The following is a 17,725-nucleotide window of genomic DNA, read 5'->3' on the forward strand; positions in this document are numbered from 1 at the left end:
AATCTCTAGTGATCTACCATTCTCCCTAAAACACCAAATTCACCTGACATTTAGTTTGGTTTCATTTAGTTCATGAACCACACATTTTAGCTTAGTTTCTTACCATGACAGTAGTATTCAAAAGGGATAGCAATTCTCATGTTTTCCTTTGACAAAAATATTTTTAAAACAATAAACATTTTAGAAGTTGAGGGGCACCTTGGTGGCTTAGTCGGTTGAGCATCCAACTTCAGCTCAGGTCATCATCTTCCAGTTCGTGATTTCCAGCCCCACATCAAACTGTCTGTTGTCAGCACAAAGCCCACTTTGGATCCTCTGTCCGCCCCCCTCCCCCCACCTCTGCCCCTTCCCCCCCACCTCAAAAATAAATAAAACATTTTTTAAAAAGTTGAATTCAGAAACACGTGAGATGTCTGAACTTTTAAAAAGTAAGCTCCTACCAGAATTAATTGGCACTTACAGATTGTATGTATAAGCTCCAACGTTTTGTATACAGAAAAATCATCTGGGGAGTGGCTATCAATATGGAATGCAGAAGAGTCTGACTTGGTAGAAGTAAGCTGGGTAACTGAATTTTTATGTAGCATCCCAGCTAATTCTGATGTGAATGGTTTTGAATAAAACATTCTAGGGATTTTAAGAATCCAAGCTTATACCCATCCAAACCTTCCTTTGAATCAAAATCAATATATTAAACACAAAAGATTGTCAATACATGCATATTTGATTAATTACAAAAGGGAAAAATAGAGAAGTTTGGTTCATCTAATAAGAACCTACATTCTTTAAGTCAAAACTGGAGGATCTTGCATGTATCATAAATTACTGCCCTCCACAATTTGAAGCCACATGTAGTAACAAGGCTTAACATAGGCTTGTGCTGTTGTTCCTCTTATAAAACATTCTAATTCATTTTAAAACTCAGGGGTGCTTGGGTGGCTCAGCTGGTTCAGAAGCCAACTTCAGCTCAGGTCATGATCTCATGCTTCAGGAGTTCAAGCCCCTCATTAGGCTCTGCACTGACAGCGAGAAGCTTGCTTCAGATTCTCTGTCTCCCTGTCTCTCTGCCCCTTTCCCAGAGCGCATGTGCTCTCTCTCGCTCTCTCTCTCTCTCTCTCTCTCTCTCTCAAAAACAAAAAAACCAAACAAAACAAACAAACAAACAAAAAACTTAAAATATGTCGAACAGTGTGTGAGAATGGCAAGGCAGACAGTTGACTGAGGACTGGGTAAGTTAACATGATTCTCTGGCCAACAGCAATAATCAGAGAAACATAGTTCTGAGGATCATACAAAATAAAAGCAAATGAATTTGTCCTTTATCACTCCTGATGTTAGGATTGTAATTTCCCTATTCCCACAGGAATTAATTGTGGACAAATTAAACACTTGTGGTATTATCTAATTACTAATAACTTGCAGAAAACTGAGATGTTCTCATGCTCACTTCCTTTGTTGGCGGGGGGGTGAATATCAGTGGGTTCTGGGGTTGTCAGCATTCTCAGAGTCTAGAAAGTATGCTTTATATGCTTATACAACATGTTATTTCTCAAATAATCCACAAACACATAAAAGGAGCCCTGGTTTATTAGTTAACGATGGTGTAACCTTGAACAAGTTATTCACCCCTTCAGAGGCTCAGTTTTCTCAGCTGTAAAATGGATAGCCAGGCTGATCTGGATTCATACTCTAGGTTCTTTCCACTCTGCCATGACACTCCCAACACCACAGTGCCTAACTGAGGTTTACATGGGAAGATCCTAAGAGGTAATTTTTATAAAAGTGTTCCATGAACTGTAAAGCACTATACAGACAAAGTGCATTATTATTAGTTGCTTTATGAAGCCCAGTTATAAAGATGCAAAGTGACCCAGAGAAAGAAAACAGGGTAGACAAACCTGAAATACAATATCTACAGTACCTAGAACATTACCTGGTGCCTGATAGATAAGGTGCTTAATAAGCAAAGAAGTAAAGAAAAACACACACACAAAAACAGGTCTATGCCTTCACCATACTAGGTGTGATACGAAGAAGAAATAAATATAACTAAAATCAAGGATAGTTTGATTCAACCATATAAGCCACAATTCCCCAATAGCTTAAGATCTCAAAAACTACTTGATATGAAAGAGGATTAAAATATAAGATATGACCCATCATCTTTTAAAAAATGGTTATATTCTTACCTCTTTGGTCTTTCGGATGCAGCCTTGTAGGGATAGCAGAATCTGGGTGAGTTGCTGAAGTTTTTCCCTATATCAGATCTGCATAATCATCTTAGCAACCTGTAGAGGCAATAACAGATTGTATAGAATGTTGGGTACCTTAAGCTCTGTTTTGGATCTGGAAGGCTGACTTTTAATGACACACTAATTTTCAGCAAACTAGATATATCCCTTAAGCTCCCCTCCTCAACAGACACACCAAAGGAGGCGGGGGTCTGGGTAGGCAAAGAAGTTATTTATTTTATAAAACAATTCTTTATGAGTCCTTTGTCAGTTTCCTAGAATACATAAAATGTGATTCAAATTTAAATATTCAAATTGCATTACGTACAGCTTTTGACATAGCTATTTATAGACAGAGACAAATAACACATTAAATTCAAGGGAAAAAATGTTTTCTTCTGGGTGGGCCTTAACTGCCTTCCCCTCCACCCCCATTGCAAATATATTTTTATGCTGGGTAATATTTCCAAAACAGGGGTGCTTTTTTCTGTTGTTGAAATGAAACAAACAAGTTTGCTTTCAGAGCCATAGAAGTGCCCAACTGTTAGAAAAAACATTTTCTGCTGGCCTCTTGCCTGTCCTATCCCCATGCAACCTTTCCTATTGGCCCCTTTCTCTAGGAGGGCCCCTGGGGCTGTCTGCTGGAACTGTCTGCTGTAAAACCATTTTGTGCAGTGAGAACTAGTCTCTTCAAAATCTCAGAGACCACCCAGAACACGCCTGATTTTTGGCAAATGTGTACGTGTTTCCTCGGTACTTGATTAGCTGTATGCTGAGTAACTGACCTGGGTTTCTGGGTCTTTATTTGAAAAAGAGATGGCAAAGTGTTTTTAAAAAATTGAAGAAAGGAAGAAAATCTCTTCTCTCACCAAAAAGCGACTCAACATTCATTTATTTGTGTTTGGGGGAAGGAGCAGGACAAGGGAATTAAATGCCAAGATTTCAACCAAGCGAAACCGTTCAAAATGAGCACAAGCGTTTAAATTCTGTGTTGAAAGATCAGTGATGTGCTAGAAGCTCATGAAAACCTGTCCCTCCCAACCAAAAGCTTCCCAGAGTGGGACTTGTCTCCTGAGCTGATACCTATGGCGGGGAATCTCAGAGCAGGGTCCGCGAAGGCACAGGGAGGTAGAGGCTCCTAGAGAACAGGCCAGGGCTTTGTCTCATCCTGCTGTGTTCCTCTCCTCACAGCCTCTACTCTCACATACTAGGTGCTCAATTAATGATGGTGGGTCGCAGGAAAAAAAACAATCCGCGACCGCCCCCATGCCCCAGGCGAATTCACCGGAACGCGGGTTTACTCAGACCCACTGTCTCCTCGCGTTTGCTGAGGTCACTTGGTCTCGGCTGCCACAGCCCTGACAGCAGAAGAGTAACCAAGAAGGCGAGCTGCTGGAGCCAAGATGGAGCGGAAGCGGGAGGACGAGCAGGGCGGCGCGGGGCGCGAGCTGGGGGGCCCACCTGACCGCGGCGCGGGCGGCCCAGTCCCGCGTTCCCATTGACCAGGAGGTCGGCGGAGCCCGCGCGTCGGGCGGGGGCGGAGGCGGGGAGGGGCACCCCGGCGCGCGCCCGGCCCCAGGCTCCGCCCCCGCCAGGCCCCGCACGCTCCCACCTCTGGGAGCCGCGGGCCCGGGGGCGCTGGGGGGAGGGAAGGCCGCGCGCGCGCGCGCGCGCCGCCGCCGGCTGACGCGGTTCCCGGCGCGCGCGCCTCCCCCGTCCCCCACCCCTCCCTGTCCCGGGGGCCCGGCGCGCGGCCCTGCTGACGTCAGCGGGCGGCTTGCGGTGCGGGGTGCGCAGAGCCGCTGGCGCACTCGCGCGCTGCGCTCGCCCCCTCCCCCGCCCGGGCTGTGGCGCGCGCGCTCGCTGGCTCTCCCTTCATTTTTTTCTCCCCTCCCTCCCAGCCTCTCTCCCTCTCTCTCTCTCTCTCTCTCTCCCTCGAGCTCCCGGCTGCCTGCGGCTCCCTCGCTCTCCCTCTCTCTCCGGTAGGCTCCACCGAGCGATGCGAGCTCTGGGAGACAGCGACGCCGCCTCCCGCTAGAGACCTGCCCCCCGACCCGGCCCCCTGCCCAACCCTGCCCTGCGCGCAGGGGTCGGCGAAGGCGCCGCGGACGCACCGACGGCTGAGGACCCGCGATGCACATGCACTAGCAGCACCCCCTCTCTCACTCCCTCCACACCCCGCGCCGCCGCCTCCTCCTCCTCTGGCAGCAGCGGCAGAAGGACCCACCCTGCCCCCCACCCCACCCTCCGCCGGCTCCGGCTGCGGCTCTTGCCTCAACTATTATTTTATTTATTTTGGGTCGTGCACAAGCCTCAGTGCCTGCAGCCCGCGCCTCCTCGGACCGCGGGCGCCTCTTCCCTTGGCCCCGGAGCCCCAGACCCCGGCCACCTTCGCCTCGACACCCCTAGAACCCGCCAGCTACCGCAAGTCTCCGCTGCTGGAATCTTAGCGGCTGTCTTTTTGGGGGGTTCTGGTTTCCCGACATTTTTGTTTCAACCAAGGGAAGGATATCGTGGTTTTTTCCCCTTTGAGCCCAGGCTCTGCTCTCTGGGGGGGTGGGGGGCGCGCCGAGCCGGGGAGCCGTGCCAGCCGAGTCGTGCGGGCTGTGGCAGGGAAGGGGCCACCATGGGATGTACTCTGAGCGCAGAGGAGAGAGCCGCCCTCGAGCGGAGCAAGGCGATTGAGAAAAACCTCAAAGAGGATGGCATCAGCGCCGCCAAAGACGTGAAATTACTCCTGCTGGGTAAGGACTGGGGCTGCCACCCCCAACTCCCGACCCCAGCCATTCCGCACCCACCTCTGCCCTCTCTCCCACCCTACTCGTGTCTGGGGAGACCTGGTCCCGGAGTTGGCACCACTGTGTGCCTAGGATCGTCCATCCTCTCGCATGCCTTACCTCCATGCCTCCCCCCCCCCCCCCTTCCCCTAAGCTGACACTCACCAGTTTTTCCCCCGTCTGTCCCAACAGGGGCTGGAGAATCAGGAAAAAGCACCATTGTGAAGCAGATGAAGTAAGTCCCTGTGGCCTTGGGATTTGTACTTTTATTAAGAATAATTTTTTGTCATTTGTATTATCTTGCTCATTACACATTGCTCTCCAGGCCTGGTTTCTGATTCGTGTACACACACACACACACACACACACACACACCTGGATTTGACTCCCCTCCCCCACGCCCTACGTTGGTTCTGGGTCCTCCACCCCAGCTCCCCGGTGGGTGTTTTTTTTTGCGGAGGGGGGAGGGAAGTGGAGTGCCTGTAGTTGTATGAATGACAGTGTCCGCCATATTGATCAGAACATCACACTATTGGCATGATTATGATCATTACTCTTTCTTGCCCCTTGTATGTATCACTACCTCCGTTTCTATCTATATGTCTCTGTTTCATTCTGTATTTCTCTCTCCTCCTCCCTCCACCCCCTCCCCCTTCCACATCCACAGTCCCTTCCCCCTGCTCTTCTCCTGGGGCAGTAATTTTGAACTTGGCTAAAACATGGAAGGGACCCAGCCCTAGACTGGGGTGGAGGATCAAGTGTCTGCTGTTCATGGATTTGGTGCTGAATTGGAGGTTGTGGTTTCTGCCCCCGCCCCCCAAAAGGACTAGGGTCAGGGGAAGGGGTTATGTGGTAGGGGAGGGGGGTGGATTTCCAAGCAAATGTGGCTGGCACAGCTGTATCCAAGGCAGAGGTGGAAGGGGAACTCTGGCTGAGGCTGAATGTCTGTCCCTTGTGTCCCCCCTCATCCTTCCCCCCCCCCCACCCCCACCAGCGTTTGGTCTCCTGACCGGCAGTTTTCCTTCACTCTGTGGCCTTTATCAATGTATTTATTTACACTCTGCATAGGCCATGTTCCATGTAATCTACCCACAATGCAGATTTCAGGCCCCACTTGCCACCGCCCCCTTCTGCCTTAGATATCAGTTTCCCCTCCTAATTAACTGGGGGTGGATTTGAGTGATGGTTGAAAATTAAAACAAAATGGGATATTTCTTCCCTTCCACACTTTCTCAGTAAGGAGCCTCGCCCCTCCTTCCCACTCTCAGGCTTGCTTCTTGCCCCATCCATTGGGCAATTCCTAGCGAGCCCACAGGCAGCTTTGCTTGGGAGGGGGTGGCCTACGGGGAAGGGGTGGATGCCCTCAGGGCCTCCCGGCCCTGCTGCTTCCGTTGGCCTGTCAGTTCGGGACGGAGGAGTTCGTTAAGACCATTTAGCGAGGATTCCACGTCGCTTTGCTGTGACACCTTCGTGCACACACAGCTCCTAATTAGGGGTTGCTGTGCAGTAAACAAAAATGATTATTTTTCAACTTGACAGAATAGCTGAAGTAATTGCATCCCGTAGGAAAACAATGGAAAATAAAAACCCCTTTGGCGGAAAGGTGGGTGGGAATCGAAGCATGCTTGCGGTTTCAGAACCAAGATGCAAAAAATCTTGCATGTGTAACAGGCATGACAAGCGGGTTCTAGGCGGCGCCATGATGGTAGGGAGTAGCGACTAGGAGACAATTCCCCCCACCCCACCCCGTCTGTTTGACATATTCTTATTTTCGTTAGAGAGCTCCCTGGGGCTTTCTTTGCAGAGGCCCCTCGGCTCGCCGCACCCCTCTGAGCCACGGGTAATTTGGCCTGGGGCTTCTCTGGAGCTTGTGCAGCCCAAATGGATGGAGAGGCGGGGCCGAGGGAATTGCTCTTTGCAACAAGGTGCATGTTGCATCTGCCTGGAGCCCTTGCAGGTCGGTAAATGCAAGCAGCGCCACCCCTCTCTCCCAAAGGGGGATGTTTCAAAACTTAAAAGTCTGTAATCTGCAGTGGTGGCCTCGGAGCCGGGTAGAAGCCCCAGCCACAGGGGCTGGGTGAGGTTTCAGGCGTTGCGAGTGGTGGACAGCGCCCAGCTGAGGCCGGAAAAGTCGATGGGGCTCAGCTCGGTGACGCTCGGCTCAGCTCGGTGCGGTCTGGGCGCGGGGCTCGGAGGGACTCGGCAGTGTTCGGAACGGAGTCGGGGCCCCAGCGGAGAGAACCCGAGCCGCTTCGGAGGGGGCCGAAGGCATTCGGAAAGACTCGTGGGAGAAGTGGGGCGGGGGGGGGGGTGAGAACGAAGGAGGGAGGTATGCTAGAGTCTGCAAATTAACTTTGCGTCCACCAAAGCCACTCCTTACCTGCTTTTCCCGAACATGCCCCATAAATTAGGTTGATTTAATAAGAAGTTTAAAAATATATACTGACTCCCCCAAAGGGTACCTCACCTTTTTTATTCAAAGAGAGCTGAGCTCTCTGAGGAAATAGGTGTGCCATTTTAAAATGAAAATTCCTAATTATATACTGGGGCAGGGAATCTTAAATGAAGGCTGTATGTAGACTTTCCCCGGAAAGTCATACGTGTCTCAGATTTAGTTACACTGAGGAAGACGAAAAAGTCAAGCCTTTGATGTTTGAGATGGTAAAATCAGATATCTGAACATTTCTTCTCTTTTCCCTGTACTCCCCACTTTTCTTACTCCCACAGAACACCTTTTTGTAGAAAAATGTCAGGCAAAACTGAGGTAAAACTATTAATTTCTTTAAACACACCAACTCTTTAGGAAATAGGCTATGTTTGTTCAAAAGGTCAATCAGAAAGATTTCTGGCCCTGTAAATTTTGCCACAAGGGACCCTGGCATCCTGTCCTCCTGAAGCATTCATGAATGGCAGCTTTTCCTGTGAGCCCTCCAGCTTGGCTTGAAATAAATCAGATCAGGGCCTTGTGCCAAGCTGGATGCAGGACTTGTTTTATTAACCACAAAATGTGGGATTGGTGTCACTGTATCCTAGTGACAAATTCTTTTGAATCCTCCTTTGCAGAGATGATTTTCCTGATCGCCACGACTGAGAATCACTTGAGTCAGGAGACCTGTATCGTGGGTGGGGCTGGGCCCAAAAATGTAGGTGCCATTTCCAGAAAGCAGTTTGGACTTGTCTGTGCAGTGTGATTAGTGACCGACCTATCAGGCCATACATATGAATTAATTCGGATGTTGCTTTATTTTACCCAGGTAGATGAAATTAAAGAGTTCTCCATGGGTGATGCCCTGTGATAACTTGATTTCCTGAGGGGGCCTTGGGCTTAATAGTTTCTGTTGGACAGAGAGAAAGAATATTGATATTCAGACATCTCCAGACCCTTTTAAACCAGTGTTTTCAGAAGAGCAGAGAGCATTCCATTTAGCCTGTTTTCTCATCCATGTTGTGGCGTGCTGATTAGAAGGAATAGGCTTCCATATATGCCATAGTAATTGAAGTTATATGATAAAGGGCTAACTGATGCTACTTAAAACAAAGTATTAACGCACACATCAGCCTAGAAATGTTGCAGGAGACCAACCTTTGCAATTCTTTTGCTTGATACATGTTGTAATGGGAAACTTACAGCCATTAAAGAGATGCCACAGATGATGAGACTGTCATTTTAGAAGCCTGATTCTTAGTACTTTATTAAATTTGTTAAAAGTTTCATTTGAACATAGCTTGCTGGGCTGTTGTTGTTGTGTTTTTTTGCATATGTGATCGTGAGCTAGCGTTTGGGAGTTCTGGGTCAGACAATCCAAAACATTTCGGTTCTAAGAAATAACAATTATTGAAAGCACAAATAAAATTTTACACACACCATGAACAGTGACCTTTTTAAATATGTGGTATTTAACTTGTGCTTGTTAGGAGGCGATGACCTCGCCTGTGATATGGGCCTCATCATTTTTGCAATCCATGGGACTGTTTTATTCAGACTAATCAAAATTTTATTTTTTATTTGTTTTACTTATTTATTTATTTTTTGATGTTTGTTTATTTTTGAGAGAGCAAGAGCATGAGCAGGGGAGGGGCAGAGAGAGAGGGAGACACAGAATTCGAAGCAGGCTCCGGGCTCTGAACTGAGCTGTCAGCACAGAGCCCTACATGGGGCTTGAACTCACGAACCGTGGGATCATGACCGGAGACACAGTCGGTTGCTTAACTGACTGAGCCACCCAGGCACCCCTGGACTAATCAAAATCTTAAAAGGAGGTGTTCATTTTATTTAATTACCAAAATCCCTACCAAGAAATCTCTTAAAGAATTCTATTTTATGAAGTGTGAAATCAATAGAATATCCTTTTTAGTGACTTCCCATTTTGAACAAACAGTGACAAGTGCTTGGGCATTCTACCTGATGAAAATGTAAAATGAGCTGTGGAGGTGCTATAAGAACTGCAGTTTGCCCTCATTTGAGGTGTTGAGTTCTCTGTGATGTCACATTCAGGCTCCCTGTGTCTGGAGCATTAGGTGGACTTTTAGGAGATAGGGAGTTGGAAGGTGGCAATGAGGTGTGGCTTACAAGCTGCTGGCTTTAAATATAAATGGACAACGTAAAATGGAGTGCTCTGGATGTGCACTCATTCCCAAGGTGCCTGCTCAGTGCCATTGTAAAACAAATGCCAGGGTTTGTCCGGTGAAGACGTCATTTCTTGTACAAATATCCCAGCCCTTATAGTGGGCTATGATTCAGAGGACAGACCCCATCCTGTTGGAGAAGGTAGTCTTTTAAAACGTCACCTCCTCCATGGGGCACCTGGGTGGCTCAGTCGGTTGAGCGTCCGACTTCAGCTCGGGTCATGATCTCACGGTCCATGAGTTCGAGCCCCGCGTCGGGCTCTGTGCTGTCAGCTCAGAGCCTGGAGCCTGCTTCAGATTCTGTGTCTCCTTCTCTCTCTGCCCCCCCCCCCCCCCCCCCCCCCGCTCACACTCTGTCTCTCTCTCTCAAAAATAAATAAACATTAAAAAAAAATAAAAATAAAACGTCACCTCCTGCCAAAAGCTTGTGGCTTCCTCCCACCAGCTGACCCTGCTTTTGTAACTAGGGTGTCTTCTGTTTGGCTTAGGTTCACAACAAGCCTGTGTTCAGTCAGCACACTGCTGTTCAGCACCTCCCGAGTGGCAGTAATGAGTGGAAGGGAATGGCCACTTGCAGCCATTACTCTGTAAAAGTGCAGCCATCTAAAAGGGCATTTCCTGCATGTCCCCAAAGGGTCCCATGTTGAGGCAGCACTCCGGAGAACCACCCTTCTAGGCTTGTGGACTTGTTATTTCTGAAATCATCTATTTGGCTGCTTTGCCCCTCCCCCTTCCTCCCTTCTCCATGTTTATTCAAATGGATGCACCTTGCTCACTGGAGACAGCGTGAGCGCAAACAGAATGTCGGATCAAGTAGCAGATGAGTTCTCCTTCGCTGATGGATGGTGCTCTCTCCTTGCTTACTGTTCACTGAGCTGTAAATACCAGCAGACCTTCTTGCCAGAAAAGTAGCAAACAGTCCACCTGATCTCCTCAGGAGTCAGCCATGGAACTCTTGAACCTGAGTTACCTGTTGAATTCTGAAGTAGAACCTGTCTGCTTGTTAAAAGGGTTGTTTCTGACTAGATTACATGGATGAGGCTTCATTTGGGATTGCCATGGCTCTAAAGGAATCAGAATTTCTGTTCTCTCTCCATGTGGGACTAGATTACATTTATAGTGCTCAGAGTCAGAGTACTGGCTTCTTTACCACTCGAACTCCCCAGATTACGATTGTTCTCCTTAGTATACCACATCGGCTAAAGATAGGACGGGGTCACTCATGTTTCTCAGCTGCTCACAGCACTCTATCTCTATGAACACTGGAGATTTAATGTGAGTAGAATAAGGTCCTGTTTTTCTGACATGTGGTCAGTCCATCTGGATGCAAGGACTGGGTTAGCTGTCTCCCAGGGTGTCTTCAGGGTCTCCTGTCTAATGAAGCTAGACAGATCATTATCACAAGAGTACGTTGTGATCTGAAAGACAGTAGACAGGCTGGGAAGGGGATGATTTCAAAATGAAAAAAGACATTTTGGAAAGGGTTACCCCCAAACTTGACACTAGCAAAGAACAGCTTTTGATTTTGATGAAAGGAAGCTGTGTGTGTGTGTGTGTGTGTGCGCGCGCGCGCGCGCGTGTACACACATGCTACGTGAGTTTAAAAACAGTGGATGGTATGAGAAGAGCACTTTACCTTACTTATGGACTGCATCACCATAAACACGTTGACGGTACTCAAATGATCTCCATTCTAAGAATTTGTTTAAATTTGTATCACATTCTTATTTTATCTATCCTGTGCTTCTCGCGCATACTACACAGTACTGGTTAGAAAAGACACCGTCCGGCAAATCAGTCATTAGCATAGAGGGGGAAGAGAGGAAGGAGCAGTGGCCTGTTACCGGTTCAAAGAAAAGCTAGTTTCTTTTTTCGAGAAGGAGTTTAGCATGCTTCTCTAAAATTGAGAGGTGATTAAGAGCGTGGACGCTGGAACCAGACTGCCTGGCATCAAATCTTAGCTCTACCACTGACTAGGTGTTAGTAACTTAAACAAGTCACTTTACTTTTTGTACCTCAGTTTCAGTGTCTTTGCCTATAAAAATGGGGCTGATAATAAAAACACCACCTAAAGGAGTTGTTGTGGGCAAATGCCCTTATAACAGTGTTCTAGAAATCACTATACAGACGTCAGCTATAGTTTTCATTCCTTTGATTGATTAGTGGATGTTCCCTTCCCATATGGAGTTGTCTTTTCAAGTATGTGGGCCTTGTCTTCCTTAAAAGCCAGAAGGGGAGTGCAGTGGTTCATGCTTATGGCTTCTCCCCCTTGGTGCTCTGCAGTACGAGTTATATAATAAACTGTGTTGTCATAACTGATGTGACATTTTTGATGGTGCAGCTGCTTCAACCCAAGAAGCTGGAGTGATGTCACAAAGAGTGGGAAAGAGCACTGGACCAGGAGTTAAGGCTAGTGGCTCCTCCCGCCACCTGCCCCTCTGGGGGTACTGTTTCCCCCAGCTCCTTCCCTGTCTTAAGTGGCCCATGAAATCGAGAGCTACCTTCATGTCAGGGTCTTGAGGTCTTTGATGCAAGGTTCTAAACATAAAAGCATCATTTATAGTTCCATCCTGCGGGGGTGGGGGCAGCGTAGGGGGTACCCATGAAAGCTCTTTGAAGGCCAAGATGATTGTAGAAAAGCGACCTCAACCACAAAGCTTTTTCAGCCAAGAAAGTCGTAGTCCTGAGAGGCATTTTGAGGAAACCACCTCTAACCAAACTCTTCATGCAGATGTGGTTCTCAAACCAAAGAGGAGGATCCGAAAGTATCCTGCTGGTGAAAAACAGGATGTTTCTGGGAGGAGAGCCCCAGTGACATGTTAGAGGGAGAAGTGGTTTGTCGGTGGCTTCCAGGAGTCTTAGAAATAGAGACAGCCTGGCCCCACCAGGGGTGGCTGCAGGTGAAGGAACTTGCTTGGGTTCAGGTGCCTCAGATCCCAGGGGTCTGCCCGCAGACCAGTAAATGGGGAGGATCAGTAGAACTGTGTTTTAGTTTTGACTCATTCTCTGATTCGACTTTGGGCAGGTCGTTTAGCCCCTCAGAGCCTTGGTTTGTTCATCTCTTAATTAGAATGTGGGCTTTCACCACAGGATCTCTCAGGCCTCTTTCAGGTTCTTAGCTCTAAGATCCAGTAAATGCAGAGAGAAACCTAGAAGCCTGAAATGCAGGGGGGAATAGTGGGAGTATTTACCGCCCACAGCTTTTATCTGCTGAGCCATCTTTAGTTCTAATTTTCTTTACAGAGGAGAGGAAAAACATTGTGCTTTTCATAGCACACACACAAAAATAATAAAGTAAAATAAAATCCTGCAAGGCTAATAGTGCCCTGAATTTGTCCCCCTACTCGCTTAATTTCTTAACCAAGAAGGAGGAAAGAGAAAAGGGGAATAGTATGTAAGGATAGTATTCCATGGCAAGAATTTACCCTGGATTCTCTGCCCATGTCATAGCCAATTGACAGGCTTTCTGTGGAAAATTGATACTTTACAGGGACAGCTTCCCCATGTCATAAAATCAACTCTGGGTCACCTGCCTCCAGAGGCTCAGAGCACTAATGTTTATTACACATTGTAAATTAATTATGTGTTTAATATATCTGTCTCCTTTGCTAGTCTTGGTGTCCCTTCCTTACCAGGGCTTCCTAAAGCAGAGATGGTGACTTCTTTTTGCTCATAATACAGCACTGAGTGCAATGTCTGGCACACAGGAGGTGCTTCACAAATGCTTGCTAAATGAAGAAAAGAGAAAGAAGTGAGGTTCACAGGGAATGCAAACTCATTTCTACATAAGCCAGCATAATAACATTGAAAGCCTTTGATGCTCATAGCGTTGATCATTTTCAATCCAATCCATTATCTTCATTTGTTTTTTCACATCAACCTATGCGGAAATACAGTCATCAACTCCATCTTACAGATGAGGAAGTGAAGCTCAGAGAAGTTGGGTGGCTTGCTCGAGACCACACAGCTTCGTAAGGCCACAATTTGTTTAATTCCAAAGCTTATGTCCTTTCCATTCTAACACTACGTGGTCCTTACTAGACCACCACCAGTGTGGACAAAAGAGAGCTGGCAGACTGGGACCCAGTGCCCATCAGCAAATGGGATGTCACTAACTTTGGTTGAGATCAGTGGCTGAGAGAATAGCAAGTGTTTGATTGGTGCTGGATTTTTGGAGGTGGAGGTGGTGGCCGTCCTCACATATGACATTAATTCTGACACCAGAGTGTTTCCTAACCCTCATCTGGACAGCCTCTGAAATAATTTTCTGTTGCTGCCTCAGAAATGTGGGCCATTTGTGGGTGCTGCCACTGAAGACTTTGGCTTTGGTAGAAGCAGGTGATTCAGAGGAGACTTGAGAAAGACAGGATAGTAGTATATACATCCATTCAACCACCTTCCATCCATCCATCCATCCATCCATCCATCCATCCATCTTTTCATCCACAAGCATTTACTGAGCATTTATCAAATGCTGGACATATGCATGGTGTCATGGAAGTAGAGAGGAAGGCCTCAGTCCTTGCCCTTAAGGAATTCAGCCTAAAGGGAGTTACGTGTAAAAGACGCTTATACTTCAGAGCAAGCAGCCAGTTCTCCCCACAGGAGATTGGAGGCCACCAAATCTAGGCAGGAAGTTTGGGTAGAAAATGACACATGGGCTGAGTCCTAAAAATTAGTGGTAGTTAGCCAGATGGAAAAGGGAATCCCAAGGGGCGCCTGGGTGTCTCAGTTGGTTAAGCGTCTGACTTCAGCTCAGGTCATGATCTCACAGTTCGTGAGTTGGAGCCTCACATCAGGCTCTCTGCTGACAGCTCAGAGCCTGAAGCCTGCTTCAGATTCTGTCTCCGTCCCTCTCTCTCCCCCTCCCTCACTCGTGCTCTGTCTCTCTCTCCCAAAAATAATAATTAAAAAACAAAACAAAAGAAGGAATGCCAGGCAGAGGGACCAACATGTAAAAAGGTGCTAAGATATGTCACCACACGAAGCAGGCTGAGGATGTAAAATACTTGATTTGAGGAGTGGCCAGAGATAAAGGATGAAAGAGGAGACAGAGATAGATTGTGAAGGGCCTTGTCTATTGTGCTAATAACTTTAGATTTTATTCTGAATACAATGAGATGGCACAGAAGGGCTTTTTTTTTAATTGAGGTGTGATTAACAACATCATATTACTTCCAGGTGTACAATGTAATGATTTGATATTTGCGTAAATTGCAGAATGATCACCACAATAAGTCCAGTTAACATCCATCACCACACATGGTTACAGATGTTTCTCTTGTGATGAGAACTTTCAAGAACCATAGGGTTCTAAGGAAATGGGTGGCAGGATCATTTTTTGCACTTTAGGAAGATCACCTACGTGGACTAGAGAGAATCACGTCCAGAGGTTAAGAGACCATGTGGAAATTTATTTCTGTGACCCAGGTGGGAATAGATTAAGAAGAAGCTCAAAGGAGTGGAATGGGAAAAGGGTATTTGGGCAGTGGAATAATTGAACTTATTTGATTAGTTGAAAGGGGATTGGGGAGGAGCTCCATTTTAAAGGATATAGACAAGGGGGCACCCACCTAGCTCAGTTGGTAGAGCATGAGACTCTTGATCTCAGGGTTGTGAGTTTGAGCCCTATGTTGTGTGTAGAGATTGCCTTAAAAAATAAATAAATAGGGGCGCCTGGGTGGCGCAGTCGGTTAAGCGTCCGACTTCAGCCAGGTCACGATCTCGCGGTCCGTGAGTTCGAGCCCCGCGTCAGGCTCTGGGCTGATGGCTCGGAGCCTGGAGCCTGTTTCTGATTCTGTGTCTCCCTCTCTCTCTGCCCCTCCCCCGTTCATGCTCTGTCTCTCTCTGTCCCAAAAATAAATTTAAAAAAATAAATAAATAAATAAATAAATAAATAAATAAATAAATAAAGGATATAGACAAGACTGGGTCCAGGATTCCTGGTTTGGGCTACTGGTGGGATGACGGTGCCATTTCCTGAGATGGAGGAATGCTGGAGGGAGAAGGAAGGCTTGGGGAGAGAAATGAAGACTTAATTTTGTTCATGTTGGTGATTTTTGTGGATCAGCCAAGTGGAGATCCCTGGCAGGCAGTCAGATATGTGGAGTAGGGTGTAGGACACACTTGGGGAGAAGGATCAGTTTGGAATTCTGTGGTGCTGTGGGCAGTGGGAGCCATGAAAGTCAGTAACCTCACCAGGCTGAGTGAAAAGGCAGAGGATGCACCCCCTGCCACGTGCACACACCCCAGCTCCAGGAGGTGACAGTCATTTAGGAAGAGGAGCCTGCGAGGGAAACTGAGAAGGGATGAGCTGAAGGATGGAAACGAAACCGAGGTAGAGCAGCAGCATGAAAGCCAAGGAAGGAAGGGGTTAATTGAGTCAGATACTGCAGTAGTCAAATAAGCTGAAGATGGACACATGTCCAGTGGGTCTGGAAAGTTGTTGGTGAACTTGGCAAGAGCAATTCCGGCGGAGTGGCAGGAGAAAAGCCAAATTGCAGTAGGAGTTAAGTAAGTGGTACTGAGGAAGTGGAGGCTGTGAATGGGGACTCCTGGCAAAGAAACCTGGGTTCTAGAAAGAAAGGGACAGAGGGAGGCAGGAATGCAGTGAATAGGGTTGAGCAAAGGCTTTATTTATTGTTCATTTGGCTAGCAAGGTGGGACCTGGATCCACTGAGAAGCAGAAAAGGAAGAGCCCAGATGGAGGGAGATGTTGAAGGTATGGGAAAAAAGAAGTGGTAGAAGGAGCAGAGCCCTAAGAGGATGGGCAGAAACAGGGTGCAGAGTGTGGTTGAGCGACCTGATGTTGATGTGAATGTGCGTCACCTGCCCTGAGACTGCCAGAGGGGCCGTAAGGATAGGGAGATAGGGAGTACATAGGGAAATTTGGAGGCGGGATGGTGGGCACAAGGTGTTGAGGGAGTTCCTGCCTTCTCTTTTTTTCTCAAGTAAGGAGCATTAAAAAGCAGCTGTGCTCATTTACTGGCACACACCAAAGGCTGGTAACCTTTCTTCCATTCAAACCATTCATTTATTCATTTACCCAGTATTGATCTAGCACCTGGTATGTGTTAGGCACTGTTCTAGGAGCTTGGAGATTCAGTGGTAAGCAAGTCAAGTCCCAGGGGACTCAGGAAAGAACTTCATAAACAAATATTCAGGCACCGTAATTGCAGACTGAAAGATTTTCTGGAGCCACACCTTTGGTTAAGACCTTTTGCTGATCACCAAGGGATCCAATTCCTGCCGTTAGAGAGTTGAGTCAGTTGAAGGAGACAAACTGGTGCGGTGAAAGCACAGAAGAGACAATGGCAGAGTTTAATTTGGACAAGGGCTTAGAATTACACATGCCTCAAGACAGCTAGGTGGAGAAATGAGAGTTCAGTGGACACCCATTGTTTTACTCTTTCCAGGCTGCTCCGGTGAGGCTGCCCATCACTGCCCCCTGCCACTTGAAGATAAGAAGTGAGTGTGTGACTCAGGCCTTGCCATTCACAAAATCCCATTCTCCTGGCCACAGTGATTGGAGGATGGGGTATGACTCAATCCAAGCCAGACAGAGTCCTTCTTTGGAATTTTATAGTCAGTAGGGGAAACAAGCTCTTCATCAAAGGTCTTCACTGGGTTGGAGTGATGAAAGCCTAGAGCTGCCTGTGGCCACATTTCCACGTCTCCACTACACTGCAAGGAGGAAGTTCGCTTCTCATGGGAAAGACTGAGGCTTTAAGAGACTGGGGCGTGAGGGAAGGAATGAGGAGAAGACAGAAAGAGACAGAGGAAGCCAGAAAGACATCCGATGATAATTATTATAATCTCTGAAGCTGCCTCTATGGACCTGAAAGTTATGTGAACTAATAAATCCTTTCTTTTACATAAACTAATGTGAGCTGGAATTCTCTCCTCTTCACGCAGGAAGAAGAAACAGTGTGAGCTAAAGCACAGAAGCAGTACTCCGCTGTGCAGGGCACCATCAGGGAGCAGTGAGCAGTCTTACATGACCGAAGCACTGGGGTTTTGTGGGACTATAAGGAGAAGTGGGTAGAAAAGAAGAGTGGAGCTACATTGTGAGGGTTCCCAGACCGCCTTGCC

The 17,725-nt window shown here is 47.4% G+C and overlaps 1 protein-coding gene and 1 long non-coding RNA gene across 5 annotated transcripts in view; one reads left to right on the top strand and one right to left on the bottom strand.

The window, feature by feature from the left end:
* The window catches only part of LOC122494224, a 198,822-nt gene extending 194,988 nt beyond the window's left edge, over nucleotides 1-3,834 (bottom strand). The window contains exons 1-2 of one of the 2 annotated variants that reach the window (XR_006300131.1): nucleotides 3,315-3,834; nucleotides 2,190-2,288 (exon numbers count right to left, since the gene is read on the bottom strand). This is a non-coding gene — a long non-coding RNA (uncharacterized LOC122494224). The remainder of the gene's footprint in view (nucleotides 1-2,189; nucleotides 2,289-3,314) is intronic. The other variant, XR_006300129.1, reaches the window with a different exon arrangement.
* A 208-nt stretch (nucleotides 3,835-4,042) lies between these two features.
* GNAO1 (G protein subunit alpha o1) overlaps nucleotides 4,043-17,725 on the top strand; it is a 172,465-nt gene continuing 158,782 nt past the window's right edge. Inside the window, exons 1-2 of one of the 3 annotated variants that reach the window (XM_043599230.1) lie at nucleotides 4,043-4,975; nucleotides 5,201-5,243. In XM_043599230.1, the coding sequence (XP_043455165.1) occupies nucleotides 4,858-4,975; nucleotides 5,201-5,243 (161 nt within the window). In that variant the 5' untranslated portion in view covers nucleotides 4,043-4,857. The remainder of the gene's footprint in view (nucleotides 4,976-5,200; nucleotides 5,244-17,725) is intronic. The other 2 variants (XM_043599231.1, XM_043599229.1) reach the window with 2 other exon arrangements.

This window comes from Prionailurus bengalensis, chromosome E2 (genome assembly GCF_016509475.1).
Source record: "Prionailurus bengalensis isolate Pbe53 chromosome E2, Fcat_Pben_1.1_paternal_pri, whole genome shotgun sequence".
NCBI classification, from domain to species: Eukaryota; Metazoa; Chordata; class Mammalia; order Carnivora; family Felidae; genus Prionailurus; species Prionailurus bengalensis.